This window comes from Anomaloglossus baeobatrachus, chromosome 11, assembly GCF_048569485.1.
Source record: "Anomaloglossus baeobatrachus isolate aAnoBae1 chromosome 11, aAnoBae1.hap1, whole genome shotgun sequence".
In the NCBI taxonomy this organism is placed as follows: Eukaryota; Metazoa; Chordata; class Amphibia; order Anura; family Aromobatidae; genus Anomaloglossus; species Anomaloglossus baeobatrachus.
In genome coordinates this window covers 37,367,395-37,386,586 of record NC_134363.1, presented here as the reverse complement: position 1 = coordinate 37,386,586, position 19,192 = coordinate 37,367,395, and the positions used below count along the sequence as shown (strand labels likewise).

Sequence of the window (19,192 nt, the reverse complement as noted above, 5' to 3'; positions counted from 1 at the left end):
AGGGACCCCAGGGACCAGCAGTAGGGATACCTAGGGTCAAGTATCCGGCTCGACGCATTGGTACGGAACCTATCTAGGGTTGTGAGGAACTCCAGAGACCAGCAGTAGGGATACCCATGGTCAGGTTTCTGGCTCGGTGCACAGGTGCAGAACCTATCTAGGGTGGTGAGGGACTCCAGGGACCAGCACTAGGGATACCTGGGGTTAGGTATCCAGTTCGGTGCATAGGTGCGGAGCCTATCTAGGGTGGTGAGGGACCAGCACTAGGGATACGTAGGGTCAGGTATCCGGCTCAGCGCATAGATGCGGAACCTATCTAGGGTGGTGAGGGACATCGGGGACCAGCAGTAGGTTTGGTCAGAGGTCATCATCTCCCCCTTCCCCGTACTTAGCGTGACATAAGTAGAGTATCTATACAAAAATCGCTGCAGAGTAAGGATGCTCTATAAATAGAAGTGTTACAAATGCAAAGCAAACCAAAGAAAAATCTAAATCCCATCAAAATTTTGTGCGATTTCCCTCAACCTTCAAAACAGCGTCAACTCTTCTACGTACACTTGTACACCACTGACACAAAGGGGGGTTGCAACATATTAGGGGTGAAATCGCCTGCCTATGAAAAATTGTAAATCTTATTCTCCAAAATCCATTGAGCAAGAATTTTTGGAAAAAACCCGTAAAGTTAAAATGCTCCAACCATGAATAACGGAGTCAGAACCTGACTATACGAGGTGGAGATCGCGAGAGAATCGGATGGAGTATGATGGACACTCGGCTCAAACTCACGAGAGAATCGGAGCACAAGTGAGAAGAAGATGGAGAATTTAATTTCTCCGCCTTCTCCATTGTCTTTTGGACCACACTTGGATGACATCAGCGCAGTCTCGGCATGGGACAAAAAGTGATCGGTACTTATTTTGCTATCGGTGTAGGGTTGCTGGCCTGATTTTTGTGGGATGCATCATTTTTTTTAATAAAACCATTATTAGTACCGATAAACTTCTTTTTTTTCTTGGTGGGAAGATTAAAAAGTAAGTTCATATCATTGTTCTGTTTTTAAAGGGAAGGTGTCGTCCAAAAAAAAAAAAAATTCAATAACTGAAAAAATGTAAAGTATTAATGTTTTAATGTTTTGTTTAAATATTATTGGTTTTTAATTGAGCAAAATATATAAAAAAAAAATATTAAAAAGTTTGCTATTTTCCACTGTTAAACACTAGGGGGAGCAGCTGCTGAAATCATACTGTAGAATTAGCCTGGATTACAGCTGCAGTAAAGTGGGCAGAGTCTGCTCTCTTGTGTGTGATGGCACGCCTCCCCCTCCCAATCTAGGTGTTTCCAAAGGATAACAGAGAATGAAATTTAGGATCATAGTGCGGAGCCATTTTGTTGGTGACCAGAAATGTCTAAAGTGTCACCAAGGACAGCTGGATTAGATACACAGCTTTGCAGACAGTATCACATAGGAGAGGATTAGATACACAGCTCAGCAGACAGTATCACACAGGACAGGATTAGATACACGGCTCAGCAGACAGTATCACACAGGACAGGATTAGATACACAGCTCAGCAGAAGGTGTCACACAGGACAGGACTAGATACACGGCTCAGCAGACAGTATCACACAGGATAGGATTAGATACACGGCTCAACAGACAGTATCACATAGCACAGGATTAGATACACGGCTCAGCAGAAGGTGTCACACATGACAGGATTAGATACTCAGCTCAGCAGACAGTATCACACAGGATAGGATTAGATACACGGCTCAGCAGACAGTATCACACAGGACAGGATTAGATACACGGTTCAGCAGGCAGTATCACACAGGAGAGGATTAGATACACAGCTCAGCAGACAGTATCACACAGGATAGGATTAGATACACGGCTCAGCAGACAGTGTCACACAGGACAGGATTAGATACACAGCTCAGAAGGTGTCACAAAGGACTAGATTAGTTACACGGCTCAGCAGACAGTATCACACAGGACAGGATTAGATACACAGCTCAGCAGACCGTATCACACAGGAGAGGATTAAATACACATTATTGGAGACGGTAGTAGCGGCGGTGGGGGGAGAGGCGCCGATACTCACATGCTCTGCATACACACGCACGCAAGCAGCTCTGCTGCATGCATGACGGCGGCGGCGAAGGGGGGGGGGGGAGCGGGGCTGGGTAGAGCGGAGGGAGGGGGTGTCATTGGAGAAGAGAACGGCGGGGGGAGAGGAAGTGGCCCAGTGCCCCGTACTCACACATCCCGGCAGTTGACAGGGGGAAAGTGGAGCAAACAGCATACGCTGTGAGCTCCACAATGATGGCGCTGATCTCCTCCCTCTGCTGTGATCTGGACAGCCCAGAGGGCGCGTCCAGGTCACAGCAGACACCTTCTCTAATGTTACTAAATGGAGTCGGAGCCTGACTATCGGAGAGTATGCCCAGAAGGCTCCCATAACAGAGGTAACTGTCGTTACAAACACCCAATTCCAAGATGGCCGCCCCCAGTGCTTCAGTAAAACTAGAATTAAATAAAAACTAAATAAGCAGTGATTTTAATTTTGTATTGAAAATACTTAATTTCATAATCACTATTAATACAAAAATAAAAAACCGCGATACCTTCCCCTTAAGAGGATTATTGGGCAGTTTGAAAATGGTATAAAGAGGTTTATTCCCAGAATTGACTTCTGATAGGGAAAAGCTTATGGATTGCTAGAATTCCAATAGCTGGGGTACAAGCCGCTATGATGGTGTCGGGCCAGCCCGGCTAATCAAAGAACCATATTGAATGCCAAGAGGTAAGGACATTTTTTTTTGCCTTTTATCCAGTGGTCACAGATTACTGACCTGGCCGATGGACTGGAGTCTTGTGAATCAAACCTTCCATCTCTAGTTATTTATTATTATAACGCCATTTATTACATGGCGCTTTACATGTGAAAAGGGATGTACATAAAAAATAGTGCAAGGATACAGTAGATGGGAGCAGAGCTGGTCATGCAGCGGTATAGTGGGGTGATGGGGATGGGTGAGGATACAGTAGATGGGGCAAAGCTGGTCGGGCAGCAGTATAGTGGGGTGATGGGGATGGGTGAGGATACAGTAGATGGGGCAGAGCTGGTCGGGCAGCGGTATAGTGGGGTGAGGGGGATGGGTGAGGATCTAGTAGATGGGGGCAGAACTGGTCATTCAGCGGTATAGTGGGGTGAGGGGATGGGTGAGGATACAGTAGATGGGGGCAGAGCTGGTCAGGAAGTGGTATAGTGGGGTGAGGCGGATGGGTGCGGGTATAGTAGATGGGGGCCGAACTGGTCATTCAGCGGTATAGTGGGGTGAGGGGGATGGGTGAGGATACAGTAGATGGGGGCAGAGCTGGTCGGGCAGCGGTATAGTAGGGTGAGGGGGATGGGTGAGGATATAGTAGATGGGGGCAGAACTGGTCATTCAGCGGTATAGCGGAGTGAGGGGGATGGGTGAGGATACAGTAGATGGGGCAGAACTGGTCATTCAGAGGTATAGTGGAGTGAGGGGGATGGGAGAGAATACAGTAGATGGGGCAGAACTGGTCATGCAGCGGTATAGTGGAGTGAGGGGGATGGGTGAGGATACAGTAGGTGAGGGCAGAGCTTGTTGTGCAGCGGTATAGTGGGGTGAGGGGTTGGGTAAGGATACAGTAGGTGGGAGTAGCACAGGTTGTGCAGCAGAATAGTGGGGTAAGAGGGATGGGTGAGGACACAGTAGATGGGGTAGAGCTGGTCGTGCAGCAGTATAGTGGGGTGAGGGGGATGGGTGAGGACACAGTAGGGGAGGGCAAAGCTGGTCATGCAGTGTAGTGGACTGTGGGTTACTGCAGGTTGTAGGCTTGTCGGAAAAGGTGTGTCTTCAGGTTCCCTTTGAAGGTTTCTACAGTAGGTGAGAGTCTGATGTGTTGGGGTAGAGCGTTCCAGAGTATGGGGGAGGCGCAGGAGAAATCTTGGATGCAATTGTGGGAAGAGGAGATTATAGGGGAGGAGAGGAGATCTTGTGAGGATTGGAGGTTGCATGCATGTAAGTACCAGGAAACTAGGTCACAACTTACATAATATGGAGCGAACTGTGTTTATAGTGATGGTAATGTGTACATCCCCTCCCCATAAGAAGGTCTCTGTATAATGATCCCCTGATCACTACGGATCTGCCAATACAAACAGATGCTTGTCAAGAAAGAAGTTGAGCTCTGTAGCAGTGTATGGAGAAGCAAGAGACTAAAATGTCAGCTGCCAGATGTGGAAGGAGACTGATTGTTTTCAAAGTTAGAAACTATGAAATAACTTTTTCACCAGTTCTTAAGAGCCTTTCCGACCTTTATGGCAAAAAAAATATTCATGATATAACCTTTATAATGGCTGCAGCTTGACAAAAAAAAAAATTTAACCCAAAAATAACCCAACATACCAAGTCTTTACTGTAGGATGATAGTCGTCCAAGAAAGTGAGGGGAAGAAGTGAAGAAGGGACAGGCATGTGTAACAACATGATAACACCGTGATCCATTTCTCGATTTATTGTTTTTAATTAGAAATGCAATATAAGAAAAATACAAGGATAAAATGCGACAACATGCAAATCTGTACAACAGGACAACTGCGGAGGATACGTGGATGATCACACTTTCTAAACACAGTATGGCACAGGGAACTGTACATCCATGTACACGTCTTCAAGTCTTTTTCATAGGTCCTGCAATGACAAAACAATCAATTACCAACTAAAATTGAGCATTTCTGCCAGATCTTCAACATGACTTGGTGCAAATTTTGTCGTTTGCCTTGTGGACTTTCCGGAAAGTTGCCTGAACCCCTCCCCCCTCACACCAAACAGCCAGACCTATGTTATTTTAGCTTTATACCCATTACATTACTTATTTTTGTGTTCACATTTCCTTCCCGCTTTCCCTAATCCTATAATGGTAGCACGATGCAGGTGGAGGACAAGTGATCGCCAGGTTCCTATAGACATGCCACACAGGACGCAACGCCCGTGTATTGGCGAGCACGGAGGTCACTGTGCCAGGGGAATTCTGGAAACTAACGCTACGGTAGACAATAAAACTATGCTTCGTTACTAAGGTATTAAAAAGGTATAAACATAAGGAAATCAGCCATAACATTAAAACCACGGATAAGCGAAGTGATCAGCTCGCATTTTCTTGTCACAATGGCATTGATAAAGCAGCAAGATGTATCAGGCAGCGAGTGAACAGTCAATTATGGAGGCGATGAGCGGAACGCATGAAAAATGGGGAAGTGCAAGGACGGAGACAAAACATCCTGTGGGGTGTTCTCAGGATAAGGCACATCTTGTGGGGTGTTACAGGGGATAATGCACATATTGTGGGGTGTTCCCCGGATATGTCGCATCCTGTGGGGTGTTCCTAGAATATGGTGCATCTTGTGGAATGTTCTAGGGGATATGGAGCATCTTGTTGGGCGTTTCCAGGATATGACGGGTCTTGTAGGGTGTTTTTGAGATACAGCACATCTTATGGGATGTTCCAGAGAATACGACACATCTTGTGGGGTGTTCTCGGGGGTACAGCCCATCTTCTGAAGTTCTCCCACGGTAAAGCGCATCTTGTGGCGTCCTCACGGGATTTGCAGCATCCTGTGGTGTGTTCCCAGGATACTGAACATCATGTTGAGGAGTTTCCGGGATATGCAGCATCCTGTGGAATTGTTCACGGGGTACGGCGGATCTTGTGAGGTGTTCCCGGGATACGGATCATCCTGTAGGGGTGTTCTGTGATATGGAGAATCTGGTGGGGTTTTCCCAGGATACAGAGCATCCTGTGGGATATTCCTAGATACGGATCACCCTACAGGGTGTTCAAGGGATATGGAGCATCTTGTGTTGTGTTCCAAGGAGTATGGTACATTTTGTGGGACGTTCAACAGGGATGTGGCACATCCTGTGGGGGTGTTCCCGGGATATGGAGAGTCTTGTGGGTTGTTCCCAGGATACTGAGCATCCTGTGGGGTGTTCCCAGGATACTGAGCATCCTGTGGGGTGTTCCCAGGATACTGAGCATCCTGTGGGGTGTTCCCAGGATACTGAGCATCCTGTGGGGTGTTCCCAGGATACTGAGCATCCTGTGGGGTGTTCCCAGGATACTGAGCATCCTGTGGGGTGTTCCCAGGATACTGAGCATCCTGTGGGGTGTTCCCAGGATACTGAGCATCCTGTGGGGTGTTCCCAGGATACTGAGCATCCTGTGGGGTGTTCCCAGGATACTGAGCATCCTTTGGGGTGTTTCCAGGAGACTGAGCATCCTGTGGGGTGTTCCCAGGATACTGAGCATCCTGTGGGGTGTTCCCAGGATACTGAGCATCCTGTGGGGTGTTTCCAGGATACTGAGCATCCTGTGGGGTGTTTCCAGGATACTGAGCATCCTGTGGGGTGTTTCCAGGATACTGAGCATCCTGTGGGGTGTTTCCAGGATACTGAGCATCCTGTGGGGTGTTTCCAGGATACTGAGCATCCTGTGGGGTGTTCCCAGGATACTGAGCATCCTGTGGGGTGTTCCCAGGATACTGAGCATCCTGTGGGGTGTTCCCAGGATACTGAGCATCCTGTGGGGTGTTTCCAGGATACTGAGCATCCTGTGGGGTGTTTCCAGGATACTGAGCATCCTGTGGGGTGTTTCCAGGATACTGAGCATCCTGTGGGGTGTTTCCAGGATACTGAGCATCCTGTGGGGTGTTTCCAGGATACTGAGCATCCTGTGGGGTGTTTCCAGGATACTGAGCATCCTGTGGGGTGTTTCCAGGATACTGAGCATCCTGTGGGGTGTTTCCAGGATACTGAGCATCCTGTGGGGTGTTTCCAGGATACTGAGCATCCTGTGGGGTGTTTCCAGGATACTGAGCATCCTGTGGGGTGTTTCCAGGATACTGAGCATCCTGTGGGGTGTTCCCAGGATACGGAGCATCCTGTGGGGTGTTCCCGGGATACGGAGCATCCTGTGGGGTGTTCCCGGGATACGGAGCATCTCGTGTAGCGTTCCAAGGAGTATAACACATTTCTTGGGATGTTTCAGGGATGCGGCACATCTTGTGGGTGTTTTACGACAGATCTTGTGGGGCGTTTCAGGGATACAATGGGACTTGGTGGAATATGAACGGTGTACGGCACTTCCTGTGAGGTGTTCCTTGTATGCAGTAGTTAGCACCTCCCAAAAAGTGGTCAATAAACAGCTTAGCGAGAACTGACAGAAGGGTCTCAGGTGTCTGATGCTTGGGGGGAGTGAACGTTAAACCCTCTAGTCCGATCTCAAAAAAGGGCTACTAATTGAAGAACATATTACCAATTGCCATGATGACACACGGTACGTTGTGGCTAGCTATTCGCCACACATTAAGCAAGTGGTCTTAATGTAATGGCTAATCGTTAAGAGGAGCTTTCATCAGATTACAAATGCCATAAGGTATTAAATAGATCTATTAGACCTGATGAGGCTGGTGTACTTACTTTAAAAAAATTCTAGAATGGCTGTATTCTGCGTTATGAAGTTCAACCTAATATCAGACCACCTACTGGTACTGAGCTCTAGTAGTCGTAGACATATACGAATCATTACTTACTTTTTGTTTTTTTTCCTTTTAGAGGTTCATATCACCTGGCCATGGGCTAAAACATAAATACATGTACATGGTCACAGAGGGAGAAGTGGTGATTATTTCACTTCGTATATACTATGCATTTGGGGGGGTAAAACATTTTTACAATTAGGTTTCACTTAACATTTTGCATAGTTTGCTTTCTATGGCCTGCTGAATGAGTTAACTAAGAATCAGTCAGCGAGCTCATTCTAATCAGATATAAGCCTCACTTATTACTCAATTCTGAGCTCTTCTCGGGTGAGACGAACTGAAATTTGGGGGTCCTAAATCATCTTAGAGGCGCTCAGAAAATATAAGGCTAATAAAAAAATTACAAACCCAGAACGAGCTCACTGACTGATTCTCTGTTTACTTGTCAGCGTGTAAAAAAAAAATAAAAAAAAAAAATTGTTTTTAATTAAACCACACTGAAAAAATGGTTTTCACCCCTAACACATGCATTTCAATGCAAATTAAAAAATAACCTCAATGGTGTAAATCTCGTTAACTGATCGTGCATGTTAAGCTTATAGTATAAAATGAGTGTAAAATTACTCAAATAAATTAAAATTATATATATATATATATATATATATAAAAAAGTGCAGCAAAATATAAGCTATATATATAATACACACATGGCGATTAAGAGCAGAATCATTATTTGTTGTGTTATATGCAACAACCTTGGCTTCTTAGTTATAATATGAAATGAATATGCTTCTGGCAGATTTACTAAGGTGCACAGCGTGAACATTAGGAGAAATATTCGGAAGTCCATCACCACAAACATGAAAGATCCAAGTGAAAGAAGATGCAGTCACCAACATCCAAATTGCCAGGTGCTGACCCTCGCTATTGGCAGCAGTAAGGCTGGGTCCACATTATTAAAAAGAAAGTAATAAAATGTCACTGATGTACATAGAATTCATGTAGGTTAAAGGGGTTGTCCAGTTGGCACATATTATCCTGATAATTTGCTTATCAGTGGGGGTCTGAGTGCTGGGATCCGTATTTCCCTGCTCCATTTGTCTACTATGGTACTGCTGGAAAATAAAGGCAAGTGCAGACCTCAGCCGCTCCATTCTACTGGGAATTAAAGCCCCCTGTACTGACAACTGATTAATAATATGTCATGTGCATGGAGGCCTTGAAGGTCACAAGAAGAAAGGTTGAAATGGGAAAAAAGTATAGTAAAAAGAATGAGTATTGTTTGCCACTCTAGTATAGAGAGTGCAACTGGGTAAGTTATAATTTTCTTAAGGATAGGTGATAACTTGCTGATCAATGGTAGTCTACTGCTGGGACTTTCACCGATTGTAAGAACCAGGCTATGTAACGATCAATGGTAGTCTACCATTGAGGATTTTTATCGATTCTAAGAACCAAGCTATGTAACGGTCAATGGCAGTCTACCACTGGGATTTACACAGATTCTAAGAACTAGGCTACATAATCAATGGTAGTCTACCTCTGAAACTTTCACCGATTCTAAGAACTAGGATACGTAACGATCAATGGCAGTCTACAACTGGGACCTTTACCGATTCTAAGAACTAGGCTACATAATCAATGGCAGTCTACCTCGGAAACTTTCACCGATTCTAACCAGGCTATGTAACGATTAGTGGCAGTCTACCTCTGGGATATTCCCTGATTCTAAGAACCAGGCAATGTAACGATCAATGGCAGTCTACCACTGGGACCTTTACTGATTCTAAGAACCAGGTTATGTAACGGTCAATGGCAGTCTACCACTGGGACCTTTACTGATTCTAAGAACCAGGCAATGTAACGATCAATGGCAGTCTACCACTGGGACCTTTACTGATTCTAAGAACCAGGCAATGTAACGATCAATGGCAGTCTACCACTGGGACCTTTACTGATTCTAAGAACCAGGTTATGTAACGGTCAATGGCAGTCTACCACCAGGATTTTCACTGATTCTAAGAACCAGGTTATGTAACGATCAATGGCAGTCTACCACTGAGATTTTTACTGATTCTAAGAACCAGGTTATGTAACGGTCAATGGCAGTCTACCACCAGGATTTTCACTGATTCTAAGAACTAGGCTATGTAACGATCAATGGCAGTCTACCACTGGGACTCTCACCGATTATAACTAGGCAACATAATCAATGGTAGACTACCTCTGAAACTTTCACCGATTCAAAGAACCAGGCTACGTAATTATCAATTGGAGTCTACCACTGGGATTTTTTTACGGATTTTAAGAACCGGGCTACGTAATGATCAATGGTAGTCTAGCACTGGGATTTTTAGCGATTCCAATAATCAGGCTATGTAACGCTCAATAACAGTCTACCACTGGGATTCTCACCGATTCTAAGAAATAGGCTATGCAACGATCAATGGCTGTCTATCACTGGAACTTTTACTGATTCCAAGAATCGAACTACGTAGCAATTAATGGCTGTCTACATTGGGATTTTCACCGATTCCAAGAACCAGGCTACGTAACAACTAATGGTAGTTTACCACTGGGTCTTTCATAGACTTCAAGTACAGAGGCTACATAATGTCTTCTTATAACTGGAAGGTAACCTCCTTGTGCTTGGCTATTTCCTGCAGTTGCGTAGGCATTGAGGAAAGCGGTGGTGCACATGCACAAACTCTCCTCCACCCTAATTGGGCATCTCAGAGTCTTTTCTCAAGAACATTGAGGTTGGAATCCCACTGACCAGCAGGTTATTACCCATCCTAAGCGATAGGTGACCACTTACCCAGTTGGAATTATTTTTTACATTTTTACGTTTGAATGTCTTAGATACAACATTTCAATTACTTTTTATTTTCTTAGGTTTCGGAACCATTTATGAGAAGTCATTTTTTTAAGTAAAGCTTGAAAATATAAGAAAGGATCATAGATGGGGCAGGGAAAAAAAACTTCTGAAAGCTTTACCCACTCTAAGGTTTTTTTTGTTTCTCAAATAAATGCTTGCGAAAATGAGAAATGTGAACCCAGCCTAATTCACACAACATTCAAGGCCCAAGTACAGACCACGATGTCTGGACCGACCACGGATCTCCTGAACCAAACTCTATTGTGTCATAGAGATATAGGAAGCTTAGAAGTTCAGGTGAGGAAACCGGTGAATGATGAACATACAAGAGGCTTAGAAGTTCACCTGAGGAGACCGGTGGGAGACAGACATACAGGAGACTTAGATGTTCAGATAAGGAGACCGGTGAGAGATAGACATACAGGAGGCTTAGAAGTTCAGGGGAGGAGACCAGCGGGAGACAGACATACAGGAGGCTTAGATGTTCTGGTGAGGAGACCGGTGGGAGACAGACATACAGGAGGCTTAGATGCTCAGGTGAGGAGACCAGTGGGGGATAGACATACAGGAGGCTTAGAAGTTCAGGGGAGGAGACTGGTGGGGGATAGACATACATGAGGCTTAGACGTTTAGCTGAGGAGACCGGTGGGAGAGAGACATACAGTAGACTTAGATGTTCAGGTAAGGAGACCGGTGGGAGATAGACATACAGGAGGCTTAGATGTTCAGGGGAGGAAACCGGTGGGAAACAAACATACAGGAGGCTTAGATGTTCTGGTGAGGAGACCAGCGGGAGACAGACATACAGGAGGCTTAGATGTTCTGGTGAGGAGACCGGTGGGAGACAGACATACAGGAGGCTTAGATGCTCAGGTGAGGAGACCAGTGGGGGATAGACATACAGGAGGCTTAGAAGTTCAGGGGAGGAGACTGGTGGGGGATAGACATACAGATGGCTTTGAAGTTCAGGCGAGGACACCGGTGGGAGGTCTGGACATGAACTGAGAATTTGGGATGTTTCGACCTGGCCTAAAACTGCACGCATGGTCATTACACCTCTCAATTTGGATGATGTACTTCAAGTAAAGCCTCATTCCAACACATGTTTTCTCCCCCACAAAGAAAGGTTTTATGGTGATCAAAGTTTGGTTCACTTGAACCTCAGGGTGTCCAGGTCTTGCAGCCAAAATAGGGACAAAAAATACAGCTATATTATAGCCATCTGAATGAGGCCTTAGTATCATCCTCTAACCTTACAGATTTCTTATTCTGGTTGTGGACCAAGATACAGATACTGTGGCACTTAAAGGGATTCTCCACCCAACTTTTTGTTACTTTCCTAAAGGGGATTCCAGTTTTGTAAAAAGAAAATAGCTAAACTGCAAGAATATGAACTCATTTTAAGGGGGATTTGACCTAAAAATTCTAAAAATTAAGGGTGACACTATTTAAAATTTCATTTTTAAAAATTTATTTTTCACTAAAACAAAACAAAATAAAAATAGTACCTTAATAACTGGCTGTAAATAAAAGGAAAAAATAAATATTGCAAAAATTATCAAATGGAAGCATTATTTATATCTCCCTCATATATTTGGAAAAAATCAGTCATTATCAGGTTGTGAACTGGTAAATATGTTCCAGTTGCACATATCGTAACAAGCAAATTAGAGGGGATTTCCAGAACCTATGATACTGACAAACTATCCTTAGAACAAGTCACTAATATCCGATTGGTGGGGGTCTGACACCCGTCATCCTCCATGAATGGTGTGGAAACACCACAGCTCTTGAGTATCGCAGCTCAGCTCCTATTGGTGTAAAGACTTTGTATACTTTTTAGGTCCGGCCCCTGAGGAACCAAATACCTGCTGCAGCTCCCATTGGTATTCAGACTGTATACTTTTTAGGTCCGGCCCCCGAGGAACTGAATACCTGCTGCAGCTCAGCTCCCGTTGGTGTTCAGACTGTATACTTTTTAGGTCCAGCCCCCGAGGAACCGAATACTTGGTATGCAGAGTATTATCCCTCCATCAATCTGATTTAGAGACTTTTTTTTATGGATAGTTCATCAAATTCAGTCCCTCTAAGAGTAGATGGTGGTATGGTCTTTCCTGGAGCCATTCTTCGGAGGTCACAGCCAAAGAGTTCCTCTATGATTTGGCACTAATATTCCTAGTTGCCAGCAAAAACGACCTTTCCTGCTAATGACCTAAAGAAAGGAGCCCCACATCTTTGGGAGCAAAGTCTTGTTTTTTTGGCACGTTGGGTGGAGAGTACCCACATGGGAGTTCTGTTCTATTGGTCCTTTTTTAACGTGGTCATTATTTTTCTGCAAAATACCCGTAGACCCACTGATCAGGAATCTCAGCTAGTGAGGTTGATCAGATACCATGTCGGTGATGTTTACTCTAGAAGTCCCTGAACTTTGTCAATTCCGGAATTTCATGCATGCAGGTGAAAGAAAGTAGACAGAAAAGCAAATAATTAGTAACAAAAAAAAAATCTCCGTAAAATATGGAGACAATAGTGGAAACGCTAACATGCAACTATGGTTCAGGCTGTGCAGACCGCTACGATCCCCCCCAAGAAGCCCCCAGCATTAGTAAATCTGCCAGTCAGAGGTGAATCATGCAAACATGGTGGACGTTTGAGGCAGCGTGACCTTGATTTAGGTCTTGTAGAGCTGAAAGATCCAATAAGCTTCTTTGATATTAATCCTCTGGGTAAGATTTCCACCTCTGACTCTCAAAAGTAACCCAATCATTTTCCTGGTAATCAAAGAGAAAGCAAGGCTTTTAAGGTGGAGAGGCTGTGGATACAGAAGAAGTAAAAACAATAGCGGTAAAAAGGCAATTGTCCACAGTATAAAAGGTAAGGTAAAAGCATGAAGATGTTTGAACACCATTTCCAGGACTCTGAGACGGGAAATGGCTCGATAAGGGGGATAAAGCAGAATGTGCAGGTAGGAGGAGGAGGTGAGCTGTGATATCACCTAATGTGAATAGTGGATCCTGTGTTATCTACTGTATATAGAGGTGTTATCAGTAATTGTACAGAAGGAGAAGGTGAGCTGTGATATCACCTATTGTGAAGGTTGGATCCTGTGTTATTTACTGTATAGAGAGGTGTTATCAGTCATTGTACAGCATGAGGAGGTGAGCTGTGACATCACCTATTGTGAAGGTTGGATCCTGTGTTATCTACTGTATATAGAGGTGTTATCAGTAATTGTACAGAAGGAGGAGGTGAGCTGTGATCACCTAATGTGAATAGTGGATCCTGTGTTATCTACTGTATATAGAGGTGTTATCAGTAATTGTACAGGAGGAGGAGGTGAGCTGTGACATCACCTAATGTGAATAGTGGATCCTGTGTTATCTACTGTATATAGAGGTGTTATCAGTAATTGTACAGGAGGAGGAGGTGAGCTGTGATATCACCTATTGTGAATAGTGGATCCTGTGTTATCTACTGTATATATAGGTGTTATCAGTCATTGTACAGAGGGAGAAGGTGAGCTGTGATATCACCTATTGTGAATAGTGGATCCTAGGTTATCTACTGTACAGTGGGGAGAAAAAAAAAGTATTTATTCAGCGCCCAATTGTGCATGTTCTCCCACTTAAAAAGATGAGATTTTCCTGTAATTGACATAGCTAACCACGACTATGGGAGACAAAATGAGAAAACAAATGCAGAAAATCACCGCGTCTGATTTGAGATTTTCTTTTGCAAATTATGGTGGGAAATAAGTATTTGGTCAATAGCAAAAGTTCATCTCAATATTTTGTTATATATCCTTTGTTGGCAATGACAGAGGTGAAACGTTTTCTGTAAGTCTTCCTAAGGTTGGCACACACTGTTGGTGGTATGTTGGCCCATTCCTCATGCAGATCTCCTCTAGAGCAGTGATGTTTTAGGCCTGTCGCTGGGCAACACGGACTTTCAACTCCCTCCAAAGGTTTTCTATGGGGTTGAGATCTGGAGACTGGCTAGGCCACTCCAGGACCTTCATATGCTTCTTAAAAAGCCGCTCCTTCTTTGCCCTGCGGTGTGATTGGGATCATTATTATGCTGAAAGACCCAGCCACGTTTCATCTTCAATGCCCTTGCTGATGGAAGGAGGTTTGCACTTAAAATCTCACAATACATGGTGCCACTCATTCTTTAATGTACACGGATCAGTTGTCCTGTTTTTTTTGCAGAGAAACAGCCCCAAAGCATGATGCTGCCACCCCCATGCTTCACAGAAGGTATGGTATTCTTTGGATGCAGATCAGCATTCTGTCTCTTCCAAACATGACAAGTTGTGTTGCTACCAAACAGTTCTACTTTGGTTCATCAGACCATATGACATTCTCCTAATACTCTTCTTATTATCCAAATGCTCTCTAGCAAACTTCAGACGGGCCGGACATGTACTGGCTTAAGCGGGGGAACACATCTGGCACTGCAGGAACTGAGTCCCTGGTGGCGTAGTGTGTTACTAATGGTAGCCTTTGTTACGGTGGTCCCAGCTCTATGCCGGTCATTCACTAGGTCCCCCCATGTGGTTCTTGGATTTTTGCTCTTAGTTCTTGTGATCAATTTGACCCCACAAGGTGAGATCTTGTGTGAAGCCCTAGATGTAGGGAGATTATCAGTGGTCTTGTATGTCTTCCATTTTCTTATTATTGCTCCCACAGTTGATTTCATCACACCAAGCTGCTTGCCTATTGCAGATTCAGTCTTCCCAGCCTGGTGCAGGGCTACAATTTTGTTTCTGGTGTCCTTTGACAGCTCTTTGGTCTTCACCATACTGTAGTTTGGAGTGTGATTGTTGGAGGTTGTGGACAGATGTCTTTTATACTGATAACAGGTTCACACAGGTTCCATTACTACAGGTAATGAGTGGAGGACAGAGGAGCGTCTTACAGAAGAAGTTACAGGTCTGTGAGAGACAGAAATCTTGCATGTTTTTAGGTGACTAAATACTTATTTTCCACCATAATTTGCAAAAAAGAAAAATCTTGCCAAATCAGACGCGGTGATTTTCTGGATTTGTTTTCTCATTTTCTCTCTCATAGTTGTGGTCACCTATGATGTCAATTACAGGCCGACCTCATCTTTTTATGTGGGAGAACTTGCACAATTGGTGGCTGACTAAATACTTTTTTTCCCCACTGTATATGTAAAATACACACTGCAGAGAGACACTGACAATAGATGTATTACCCTCCCTTTTCTACCCTAGTAGATTAAAATTAGTGATAAGAACCCCTACACTGCACCACCAAAAATGTGTTTTCTATTGTTTAAACTTGGGGTACGTCTTATGGTAAGGGGTGTCTTATAATCCGAAAAATACAGTATTTGCATTCTCCCTGAAAGGATTTCTTGACTTGAGTTGTTCCTCTACCAATCCTCCTGGAAGCGTATAAACAATTGTGACAATTGGGTGCTATAATATTTCTTGTCAATGTGATATCGCCGTATACGGAGTAATGACAGTGCCAGATTGTGTTGGGGCCAAACCCTTTAAAAAAGTGGAATGGTAACACCCAGTTGTCAATGTAGTCATACATTTCCAGGAGGAATAAAAGACATAGTACAGAGAAAAATATTACAAGTTTTACCTAAAATAAAAGTTTGGAAAAGGCAGTAGGACATAAGGAAAGCGGCCATTTTCTTGCTCGGCCTATGATTTCGCACTTTACACATTTACCCCTGGGGCTAGTGCTAAATTTTCCTGGCTCCAAATTTTAACTTTACTTATGGTTGTTGTGCTTACCTTCTTTGCCGCTGTGCTTCTTGTATAAAAATACTCCTAGGCCCGAAAGCAAACCCACGCCTAGTATCGAACTGATGACAATGAGTACTATTATCCAATCCGGCAATCCGCCTTTGGGGAAAAAAAAGAGGAGACAGAAGAGTTGGATCAAATCAAACTTGCAGAAAAATGCAATATAAAAAGGGTAGGGAAAATATAGTCACTGGCAAATGGGTTTAGCCTCCTGCTCTTTATACATTTGGCAATCAGAAGTTTTCACCTAGTCCCAAATACACAAAGTAATTTAAAACAAAAAAAATCATTGGGTTTGATTTACAAGTCTACATGTGCCATAAATTTGGGTGATCCTCCGGTCAAGGGCGAAAGCAACCATCTACCCCATATTTTGTCAAATTTATGTAAAGAACCTCTCGTCTTATATACAAATTGTTCTAACGGAATTATAGCATTTACCAATGCAATCCAAGAGGCTCTAGTTGGGGGATGAGTGCTCATGCAATTTAGTATAATGCCCTTCTGGGCCAAAAACAGGACCTTTTTTATTAATAGATTCTCATCTTGGGACCAGGAGTGTACATCCACCACCCCGAATAAACACAGGATTGGGCTCATAGCAACCGCTTTTTGAAGTATGGTGGAAAGAGTCGCTACAACCTCACCCCAATAGGAGAGAATGACCCGGCAGTCCCATATCATGTGCCAGAAATCAGCACCGTCTCTCCCGCATCTCGGACAACCCACCACCACCAAATTATTCATCTTTTTCAGTCTCTGGGGAGTGATATAACTCTGGAGTATTATATATAATTGGATAAGTCTATTATTGATTGCGGGAGAGACCAAAGTGTGGAATTCGACAATGTCGTCCCACACTACATCATCAATTTCAGGAATCCTGGCACTCCACCTCTCCCGGACAGAAAGAGGACTGTTCATGGCTTTGGCCCGAATGAGGGAGGAGTATAGTTTGGAAATAAGACCGCCAGGGCCCTGTGATCTGTTAATTCCAATGACTGGGAAGGAAGAGAATCTAGCCCCACGACCAGAGAACTGAACCCGAAAGGCGTGCCTGATCTGGAGATACTGAAACCCATGAGATTCCGGCAGATCGAATTCCGCACGCAGTTGCGCGAAAGGGCGGAGTTCATCATCACGGACAATTGAACCCAGGGAGACTATTCTGCGATTCCTCCATTCACCAAACCCCGGCAACCCACAAAAGTGTGGAAGGTCCAGGTTATCCCATAATGGGGTCTCAATTGGTATGTCATGAAATCCTAATATGGCTTTAGCCTCTTTCCAGATCCTGCCCCCTAGTGTGTGTATCGGGAGGACACGGCCCTCAGGGGCTCTCTTGTGATCTGTCAACAGTGGCCATAGGAGATCCACACCCGTGAACTCTGCCCCAAGAGTCCCTCCGGAGAACCCCTCACCCCAGGAAGTGTCCACTGACCCAGATATTTCAATTGTCCGGCCAGGTAATATTATATTATATTATAATTTATATATATATATATATATATATATATATATATATATATATATATATTATATATATATATATTATATATATATATATATATATATATATATATATATATATATAAAGATCAGGAAGGGCCATACCCCCCATGTCTTTGGGTCTCTGTAATTTGGCCAATTGGACCTTCGATCTGGATGTGCCCCAGACAAAGGTGATCATTAAGGATTCCAGGGTCCAAAAGAAGGAGCGGGGGATCTGCACAAATACATGCTGGGTAATATAAAGACACCTTGGTTGCACTATCATTTTAAGGAGGTTAATCCTTCCCGCCACTGAGAGCGGGAGCTGGCTCCATCTATTAAATTTCTCCCCGAGGTGTGATAACAGGGGGGCAATATTTCTTGCTATCATCTCCGAAGGGCTTCTTGCCAGTATAATCCCAAGGTATTTAAAGTGGAACCCTACATATGTGGGTGTTCGCCATTTCCTCTCTGTCCCGAGACAGAAGGAGGAGGTACGACTTTGACCAGTTTATTGACAGACCCGAGAACTCCCCGAATCGGTCAATTAGTTCCACAGCTCTAGGAATGGAGGAATCCGGATCAGATGCAAACAATAACAAGTCGTCTGCATACAGAGACAAGCGTTCATCTCCCTTACGGTGCCTCACTCCTCGGTAAATTGGGTCCGCCCGAATGCGCACCGCCAACGGTTCCATAGCCAGGGTGAACAGGAGAGGGGATAGGGGACATCCCTGTCTGGTTCCCCTCCCCAAAGGAAAAGTTTCCGACACCCCGCCACCCACCTGAATGTTAGCAGATGGTGCTTTATATATAATCTCAATCCATCTAATGAATTCGTTGCCGAAACCAAATGCCCGCAGCACCTCCAGCAGGTATGGCCATTCTATAGAGTCAAAGGCCTTGGCCGCATCCAGTGAGACCAGAGCCCAATCCTCCTCTAACTTGGTGCCCATCTGTAAGACCACCTGCGCCCTCCTCAGGTTATCTGAGGTACTCCTACCCGGAATGAATCCAGACTGGTCTTCATGTATTATGGAGGAGATTACTTTGTTGAGTCTAGTTGCTAGTATTTTGGTAAGAATTTTATAGTCAGAGTTCAACAAAGAGATCAGTCTGTACAAGCCACAATCCAATGGGTCCTTATCTGGTTTCAACAGCAGAACGATGGTTGCCTCATAGAAAGAGTCAGGCAACCGTCCCCTGCGGAACGAAGCCTCAACCGTTTCCAGGAGGGCTGGAGCCAGCCCCCCCTGATATTTGTCAAATATTTCAATCGGGAGTCCGTCCGGGTCGGACGCCCTACCCCTATTAAGGGCCCCCATCGCCTCTACCATCTCCTCCATACTAATGGGCTCATCCAAGGCCGATCTCTGGGCCGAAGTCAATCTGGGAAACTCCAGATCTCGTAAATAATCAGCGATCTCCTCCCTTGATACTGTCAGTCTGGATTCATATAGGT

General features: G+C 44.4%; 1 protein-coding gene across 4 annotated transcripts in view; it reads right to left on the bottom strand.

Annotated features, from left to right (window-relative positions):
* LOC142256621 (cell adhesion molecule CEACAM7-like) overlaps nucleotides 1–19,192 on the bottom strand; it is a 93,088-nt gene that overhangs the window by 39,524 nt on the left and 34,372 nt on the right. The window contains exons 3-5 of one of the 4 annotated variants that reach the window (XM_075328401.1): nucleotides 16,228–16,338; nucleotides 7,628–13,266; nucleotides 4,537–4,727 (exon numbers count right to left, since the gene is read on the bottom strand). In XM_075328401.1, coding sequence (XP_075184516.1) covers nucleotides 13,253–13,266; nucleotides 16,228–16,338 — 125 coding nt within the window. In that variant the 3' untranslated portion in view covers nucleotides 4,537–4,727; nucleotides 7,628–13,252. Of the gene's footprint in view, nucleotides 1–4,536; nucleotides 4,728–7,627; nucleotides 13,267–16,227; nucleotides 16,339–19,192 lie in introns of those variants that run through there. The other 3 variants (XM_075328402.1, XM_075328399.1, XM_075328400.1) reach the window with 3 other exon arrangements.